Below are 9,482 nucleotides of genomic sequence, written 5' to 3'. Positions count from 1 at the left end.
CAAGAACAGAAGCTGAACATTCCTTTATTGATCGTATTCAGTTTTGCCAGAATGGGAAATTAATTCAACATACCTTTAATCCATCACTTGGAAGTCTATATCCGAACCCTGCAGGAAGGTCGTCAAAGGTTCTGGATACATTGTCAGAGGAGAACTGGAAGAAGTAGAAGGGAAAAAAAAATATTGAAAATTAATATAGGTCCCAATATTCAAATATGAAAATAAATCAATGGCTATTGCTACCTTCTACAATAGGCAATTCTTGGAGTCCACATGAGCAAGAAATATAAAACTAGAGCAAAATGGCAGATATCATAATCTTCGCAGTAAAAATGAATGATGTTAGAGGATGGAAGCAAAGCTCAATGTGGCTTGGACTGACAAAAAGATTCCAAACAAATTCTACCAGAAATCATCCAAAATATGGAAGGTTGATAGAATTATTACTTATCAAACTTTCAAGGTATTTTGAAGTGCAACAGTTTTATTTGGGTTAGAGATTGGTCTCTCCAAACCTAGAACCTCATTAGGTATACCTCGTATTTATACAATTATGTACTAGACCTAATTTTTCCAGTTTAGAAAACAATGTTCTGTGCTTCAGTTACAGATAAATCTATAAAATATTAAATATAAAATGACTGCCTTTTAAAAAAAAAAAATAAAAAAAAATTTTGACCTTAGCAGCACCACTTCCTTGAAAATACAGGAGACAAAATTATAAAATTTAAAGTTTTTGCATTCTATAGATCAAAACCAACCAAGTGCCAGTTGATGGTGTAGGACAGGAAAGGGAACACTTTTCTACAGATTTGGTGGGAGACTTTCATTTTCTTTTAAATGTATATTAAAGATTGTTCGTGACATGGAAATCCAGTTCAATACAGGCACAGCCAGGGAACACAAGGCAAATGACTAAAGAAAAACGATATAAAATGCTCAAAAAGGGCAACATTTAGAAAGTGACAGGAAGTCAAAATGTGAGCTTAATTCCATTTTTTTTTAGATCTCTCAAAACAAATTTGTTAAATATAGGTGGTAATACGAATAATGTAAATCCAGACTTTCTGCAGCTGTCCAATCACGGACTTCCTAATGCAGCTCAATGAGAACTTTGTAAGGCAGGTGAGCTGAGCAATTACTTCCTGGTTTGGTTAGCTCAGTGGAGCTAAACTCAAGAGGCAGCAACATGACCTGTTTGCTTGCAAGTCAATGGGTATAACCAAGTTACTTTATAAAAGTGTAAATTTCAATTGAAATCTGCAGTTTTTGCAACGTGATAAATACAATTTAAAAAAAAGAAAACTTTTCAGCAAGTTAAAGTGCTTAAGGGGTCTGGAGTTTAAGTGTAATGTTATTTGCTACTTATGGAGATAAGCGGTAGAGCCAAGCTCCAAGCTCAATGACACCAACTAGGGAATGTTCCCCACATTGTACCTTTACTGGTTAAATACTTTGTTGTCGTTATTATTGTAATATACAGATGTAGTTCCAGTGACATGTTTAGACAAACTTCTTTAGATTCTCCAGAGTAGGACGGAGACATTTAGATCTAAAGACTTCATTTTTATAAATTAATTAATTTGGACCAATGAAAGAATTATATAAAATCTATGATTACCACCAGATAGAAGAGAGGATATTACAACTATAATTTTAGAAGTACAGTTATCTGGTGATTCACACTGGAAACAGAGTATGTTTAAAGTTATAGGGCAGGCATAGGCAATTTTTGGCACTCCAGATGTTTTGGACTACACCTCCCATGATGCTTTGCCAGCATTATGGGAGTAAGAGCATTATGGGGGATGTAGTCCACAACATCTGGGGTGCCAAAGGTTGCCTACCCTAGTTATAGGGCATTAAATCCATCTATCAGTCCAAGGCAGAGAGGAAAAAGTCCTAAACAAGATGCTATGTGCCATGGACCACACGAACATGCAGGTAGTGGAAATTGCGCATAAATTTAAGGGATATGGTTATTACCAAGCTTAATTAAAAAGACCAAGACTGACGATTTGGGCTACTAGCGGTCTACATAGGCAAGTAATATGGGTCCGGGCAGTATGGTTCATGCTAGTATAAACAGTTTGTCAGATGCTCAGCCTGAATTCTCTTCAAGAACTGCAGTTGAATGTGTTGGAAATGTTAATATTCTCTGCATTTTTAAGGTAACACTCCTATAACTTCCGCTCATGCCGTATGTATTATACCTCTCAATGGGAAGCCAGTGGTAGAGCTAGCATCAGCTAATTTTACAGCAAAACCTTCTTCAGCAACAGTCGAGAAGAAGGAAGTCAAGAAGCAGCATTGACAGGTGCTGGTGGAATAATTTTACTGTAAAACTATAAAAATGGTTTAAAACAGCCACTCTTGTCCTCCACCCTTTTCACGTCAACTTTAGTGCGCTGTTATAGAGAGGGTGTGTTCATTTGAGCTCTGGATCACAATATAATTAAAAGGAACTCTATAGTGTCAGGAATACAAACATTTATGCCCAACACTGGAGTCGCTGTTTACATGATCAGCCCTGCTACAATCGGATTAGAAAGGTGACTTTACTCACCTTTTCTCCCACACCAGTCTTGCTATGCCTAGCGCCGCCTCAGAGTTCCTCCTTGATGGCTCCTTCTTAATGATCTCAGCCAATCCAATGCTTTCCCATAGGAAGCATTGTGAGGCTATTGCGCATGCGCGGCAAAACGCTGCACCAATCAGCATGTCCTCAGAGATGCATTGAATTAATGCATCTCTATGGGGAACGTTAAAAAAAAAAAAAAAAAAAGGTGTACTGTGTACATACAGTTAGCAACAAACACATGCACTTTGAAACATCTTTTCTTTTTTTTTTTTTTTTTTACGAACAGTCACATCACTCTGGCTTTCTGCAAGTGCAACTACAACCAAAAAAATAATTACAGCACAAATAATATTTTATAATCTTTACACTGACAACTATAAATAAGACACTAGAAAAAGGAAAAAAAGGAAAAAAGTGGTGGTAATATGGCGCTACAATGTGCTGCTAAAACCACAGTTAAATCAACCACACAATTTCACAGAAGAGCATAAAGCAGAAAATAGAATATAAAGTGGATAGCGCACTGGAGAACCAAAAATGTGTACTAAAATATTTATACACAAAAAGAAAATAAATAAATGCATATACCATAAAGTATGCTATAAAGGAGATCTTTATCCAGATGTCTCTGAAAAGAATAAAACTTATATAGGGCAATATCGTACTGGTAAATATCCCAATTGTCAAATATGTATATGCAAAAGGTTGAATTTCCTACACACATTTTAATGAGCCTGCATTCAAACTGGCTCACGTATATAGGCATGAGTAGGATATAAGGATCAAATCCTTCAATTGATGTGTTCCTCCCCGATATATTAGGGTATTAAAGAGCAAAAAATGGATGTAAGGAAAAAGATTCAAACATTTATTGTTAAAATAGTATAGTCTTACATTCAAGAAGTATAAAATCAGCACAAATAAGACACGCTGTGTGTCGCTGGAGATTAGTCCAAATTGAACAGGATTTAAAAACATAGGTTGTACTATTTAATTAAAAATATCTGTAACAACGAAGTTAGACCTCTCCAAGGTTAGGAATGCACAGCAGGAAAGCCAGTGCATGATACAAATGTCAATGTACTTACTGCTTGAATGTCAGCTTCCACAGGCACAAGGTAAGTAAACACGAAGACATAGACCATCAGAAGCCTGCAGATGTTTTTCATGACTGTAACAAACATCTTAAGTGTCACCATTTTACACCTGGAATCCAATACCTAAAAACATGAAAATAAATTACATTACTGTAAGTAAAGTCAATATTTATTTTCAAGTTGGGTTATACCAGTTAGAGATTGTTCCTAATAAATAGTTTGTAATATAAAGTCAAGAAGACGGGATAGAAATGTAATTTGAAAACTTTGATCCCAATTAGAAGCCAAGAAAGTCTTGTAAAAAGGTAAACATCAGTGCAGAAAACGTGCAAATGGAAATTTCAGCATTAACGAATTAAAAGCATAGAACAGTCTGAGATTTGTAATGTTCTACCACAACATCCAAAACAGATGGAATAAAAACAAAAGATAAATGATTGGGCGGGGGGGGAGAAATGAACAACATTTTATTTATATGTATATAAATTATATACTGGAACACTGAAAAATAAAAAAAAAAAAGCAAAAAGGGAAAACGCACCGGGTATGTCTCCAACAGAAACTGAAATAAACAAGAGCATTCTAAGCAAATGGCAGGTAAAATGTTAAATTATAATTGTGTTCGGGGCCATATCATAGTTACATAGCTGAAAAGAGACTTGCGTCCATCAAGTTCAGCCTTCCGCACATTTGTTTTTTGCTGTTGATCCAAAAGAACCAATTGGAAGCACAATTTTGCAACAAGCTAGGAAAAAAATTCCTTCTTGACCCCAGAATGGCAGTCAGATTTATCCCTGGATCAAGCAGTTATTACCCTACATTGAAAGATTATATCCTTGAATATTCTGTTTTTGCAAGTATGCATCTAGTAGCGGTTTGAACATCTGTATGGACTCTGATAAAACCACTTCTTCAGGCAGAGTATTCCACTTGTTCTCACAGTAAAAAAAAAAAAAACCTTTCCTTTGCCTTAGACGAAATCTTTCTTCCAGTCTAAACACATGACCTCGTGTCCTATGTAAAGTCCGGTTTGTGAATAGATTTCCACACAACGGTTTGTATTGGCCCCGAATATATTTGTATCGATATGGATAATGTAAGACTGGGTTGTGGCATAACCTGCTAGAGTACAAGTCAGTTGAGGTGTGCCGGAACAGACGATGCAGTAGGCCTGTAAATAAAGTGGGCCCAATCTAGTAGCGTATACATGAATAAAGGGTGTGGAGGAGGGGGGGGGGGGTTATGCAGATCGCCAGACAATTACCGGTAGGTTAGGAAAGGGGGGGGGGGGGGGGGGAGTCAAACAAGCCCCTCCCACAATTCCAGGCAAAACCTTTGTATTTGTGTTCGGGGCCATATCAATATGGATAATGTAAGACTGGGTTGTGGCGTAACCTGCTAGAGTACAAGTTGGTTGAGGTGTGCCGGAACCAACGATGCGGCAGGCCTGTAAATAAAGTGGGCAAAAATAAAGATACCATGCTGTTGTATTTTATTTAACAATGAAAGTAATTCAAGTAAGTTACATTATGATGACATTTTAACAAAAGCCTGCTGCATTTCTTTCACAGGTTGAGGTATATATACACTGAATAAACTGCCGACTTCCACCAACCCAGAGATTTAATGATATGTACTGGAATGTCCTGGCTGGAGGCTGTAGACGCTGCCCTTATCCTAAAAGAGTGCCATGAATATCTAATAGGATTTAAACCTAGTCTCACTAGTAACAATTGTACATAATAACATGAACTTTGAGGTAGTCAGAACAGATCCATGTAACGACAGCAACGGTTGTGATGGATGTGTAGGCGCTACTAGGAGATATGAATCCAGTACTTTTACTGGGCACCACTTTTTGTGCGTGGGATAATAAGGAATATGGACTAGTTGTCCGAATTGACTAGTCTTTGTGATGGGTAGTGACAGTATATAGTGATCTTGGTGTTTGACTAGGAAGGAGCCTTTGAGGTAACAGAGTTCCTATTGTTGTTAGTAAATTCCCCAGGCCTAAAAAAATGCATAAAAGGCCAGGTAAATAGCCGTTTTGATGACTATGTTAGTGAAGGGTTCGAAAGGGGCAGAGTCTAGTAAGTCGGACATGTCTTTGAATAATCGCTTGTGGATTGGTAATCTTAGTTGCGTGGAAGAGAAGTCTGCTTTGATTATACCCTTAAGTATAGTCTTGATTGGATAAGATAACATGAAACTAGGATAACTTTCATTTAAGGTGACAAAAAGTATCGAATGCCACTAGAGATGTAATATCGAACATTTTATCATACTGTTCCCGTTCCAGTTTAAAAGGAAATTGCGCCACATGAGGTCAGCTATGGCATGTGAGTCTAGTAAGATACGACTGACGTCATTAGGAAAATTGGGTAGTAAGCTAAGGAGTCTCGAGATGAAGGCTCTACCTTGCGGGATGATTCTTATTGCAAAGTTAAGGGAGCCTAGTAACGATTGTAACTCCTTACGGTTACAGGAACAGATTTGCATATATTGGTCGATATTTTTAAGGATGTTTACTGACTTTCTCTTGCAGGAGGCTGGCTTCCATGGCCACCGAGTCAAGGCGAATGCCCGGGAAATTTAAAATATTGTCAGGACCTTCCGTTTTTGGGAAGAGGCTGGGACCCCTAAGGTGTGAAATAGGCTGTGGCTTGATGTAAATTACTAGGAGGGAAGCATTGTTCTTGATGAACAGGAAATCATCCAAATAGTGGATTACTGTATGGCAGCGGCATATATTCAGTAGAAGCCAGCACAAGGTTTCAGCAAATGTATCGAAGATTTTCGGGCTACTTTTGGACCTGAACGCAAGTTTCGTTTAAAAAATAAAATAAAAATAATAATAATACCGGGCTAGCCATTTAATACCGTGCAGATGACAGAGATGGGTGAATTGTTAGTAACTTGAAGGCGCTGACCGGCAGTTTTACTGAGCCATGCCCCAATACCTGCTGTAATGATTGAGTCTATTGCATTATCTAGTCGTGTACTGTAGAGAGAATTCCTCCGAGGGTATTAATGAGTTGAGATTAGGGACTGCCTAGGAGTGTGGTGTGGAGTGGTCTATAATTAGTCTCTGTTTTGAGGAGGTTTTTTCCGGTAACTATCCCTATCGGGTTAGTCCTCCAGCTAGAGAATGGAGGTTCCTGAAAATGCCCTAATAAAAACCATTGATCTAATTCTTGCTGTATTAATCTATCTACGGTACATGTATCTGCCAAGGCAGACTGTAGGTTGCTGTATTCTAAGACCCCTGCTGGCATGTAGATAATACATGTATGAAAACCTTGGGTAAAACCTTTTTTGTCAAATACTTAACCAGGTGTTTAGAAGGATTTGCAATTAGAAGGCTAACCAACGCGCCAACATTCACAGAGGTCAAATAAGGTTTGGAATGCATTTTATTGGGGCACAGTTTTTGCATGTGCTCTGTAGCAGTGTGAACATGTAACAAGTGGCACGCACTTTAACCACACGTGCCTTTATTGAAATTCTTGCATATTTGCCCAAATACACAACTGGACATCCAAGCTTACCCTTGCTTGGTTTAGCATACTAAAATTTTGTGCTAAGGATAGTCATGTTAGGAGAGACATCTGGTGAAATGGGACAAAAAAATCAGCCGAGGGCGAAGAGGATGCACAAATTGCACAAACTGGTGTCCTCAGTCCAGCGAAGTGTCTGCAGAAAAGATCCGTGTCCAGTTGACTCCAATCTGTTCTCATATTGAACTGGGTCAGAGTTGCAGACGCCTTTGCCTAAAAGGACCAATGATAGTCATAAAATGATGTACCACCGTATTTGTTAGCCAGGTCCACCAACTTGTGCAAATATAGATCCAACTCCTCTATCCTGTGTGGGTAAACTGAACAAATCAAGTCTCTGTAAATCCCAAAGGCCAAGACAAAATTCCGAATGGACAGTTTCGTGTTTAGTCTGGGGTCCCTGGATTTTAGAACTACTGATACATCCCCGTATGAGTACATGCTATTCTCAACAATATCCTGGGAGGCAATCAAGAGCAAGACAAGATTAAAAGGGACACTCCAGGCACCCAGACCACTTCTGCCCATTGGAGTGGTCTGGGTGCCAACTCCCACTACTCTTAACCCTGCAAGTGTAATTATTGCAGTTTTTTTTATAAACTGCAATAATTACCTTGCAGGGTTAACTCCAACTCTAGTGGCTGTCTACAAGACAGCCACTAGAGGGAACTTCCTGCTCTATAGCACAGATTATCTGTGCTAGAGTGTCGCTGGACGTCCTCACGCTGTGTGAGGACCTCCAGCGTCACTCAAATCTCCATAGGAAAGCATTGAAATTCTTTTTCAATGCTTTCCTAAGGGGAGACCTAATGCGCATGTGCGGCATTGCCGCGCATGCGCATTAGGTCTCCTCGGCCGGTGGGCGGGGTCAGTCTCACAAACCGGCCGACGGAGTAAGAAGGAGAAGCGGCGCAGAGGAGGAGACAGCGACGAGGGACATCGTCGCTGCCTCAGGTAAGTGACTGAAGGGGTTTTCACCCCTTCAGTAACCGGGGATTGGGGGGTGGGAGGGAGAGGGAACCTCCAGTGCCAGGAAAACGGATTGTTTTCCTGGCACTGGAGATTCCCTTTAACGTCTTTGCCCTCCAGGATATCCTTTTTGAGATTTGCCGGTACCATATGGGCTGTATTAATCGCTTGTGAGCCTGTACCCATTGCCACAATATTACCCGATGGTGTCTGAGACTGGCCGGGTAGTTCAGTAGCGGGGACCCTGCTGATAGTATGGCTAGACAACGTGTCTCCCGTCTATCGTTAATTTCACCCATATGAGGACACAAAAGATGAAATCATTTAGTGGAGACTGGTGTAGCCTGAGCTACTCGTGCCTTCTCCAGCATCTGTATGGTCTGTTGTAGTGCGCATGAGCTTCAACAGCCCTGCCATCCTGGCCATTGCTGGGAAAGGAATATTGCGTCTGCGTAGCTCAGCTGTTATGCGAGGAATGGTCCGTGACCTGATGGAAGCAGGGCTATTGACATAACCTCTACATGTAGGTGTAGTGGACCTCACTGGAGTACTGGGGACTGACATATCTTCTTCAGGGATCTGAGACATACTGAAATATGGCAATAATTAGCTTGAAACCTCATTGATTTACTGGCTGGCTAGCTAGTGCCAAGTGGCGAAACAATTCACTAGGTTGGTGACAAGTGAGGCCCTGCTAGTTGCCAAGCGGCTTGAGAGGCTCTATGAGTTTGGCAGGAGGGGATTCATGGCCACCGAACGTTGTGGCGGGGTGTTGGCCTCTCGGTAAAACCATAAGACAGATTTGGGTGTGACAGGTGAGGCCCGCTCTATGCCACTGTGTGAGGCGGCTAACTAAGTTTTGACCCGTGGGGTGTATTACCCCATGACGAGGAGGATGAGCGTTGGCCTCGCGGGACCACTAAAACTCTAAGGTGGAGATGCTGGAAATGTGCTACCTTTTGGTCACCTAGATCCCTGTAAGCCAGTAACCATCTAACTAATGGTATGTTTTTACTGTGGAGCTAAATGTCTCAAAGCTTATCAAGTTGTACCTGTGTAGGTTCTTGTAGAGTATGATTGTAACCCAACAGTTTTCTCCTACAAATTGTCTCACTCCTAAGTGTTTTTTTTATTTTTTTATTAAACCTACCTGACAATTCTGTGATATCCCCTTAAGTTGTTTAGGAAATGAGAACCCTATACCTAAATGACAAAATCACATATAAACATATTACATGTATGTTATGCTAATGAACTCCTAACCGTACCACACCTACT

The 9,482-nt window shown here is 40.1% G+C and overlaps 1 protein-coding gene across 2 annotated transcripts in view; it reads right to left on the bottom strand.

The window, feature by feature from the left end:
- The window catches only part of RNF13 (ring finger protein 13), a 129,129-nt gene that overhangs the window by 53,875 nt on the left and 65,772 nt on the right, over window positions 1–9,482 (bottom strand). For both annotated transcript variants that reach the window (XM_063442520.1, XM_063442519.1), the window contains exons 3-4: window positions 3,670–3,801; window positions 74–154 (exon numbers count right to left, since the gene is read on the bottom strand). In XM_063442520.1, the coding sequence (XP_063298590.1) occupies window positions 74–154; window positions 3,670–3,780 (192 nt within the window). In that variant the 5' untranslated portion in view covers window positions 3,781–3,801. The remainder of the gene's footprint in view (window positions 1–73; window positions 155–3,669; window positions 3,802–9,482) is intronic.

This window comes from Pelobates fuscus, chromosome 2 (genome assembly GCF_036172605.1).
Source record: "Pelobates fuscus isolate aPelFus1 chromosome 2, aPelFus1.pri, whole genome shotgun sequence".
Taxonomy (NCBI): domain Eukaryota; kingdom Metazoa; phylum Chordata; class Amphibia; order Anura; family Pelobatidae; genus Pelobates; species Pelobates fuscus.
The sequence above is the reverse complement of the archived record's forward strand: the minus strand, read 5'-3'. Positions and strand labels throughout refer to the sequence as shown.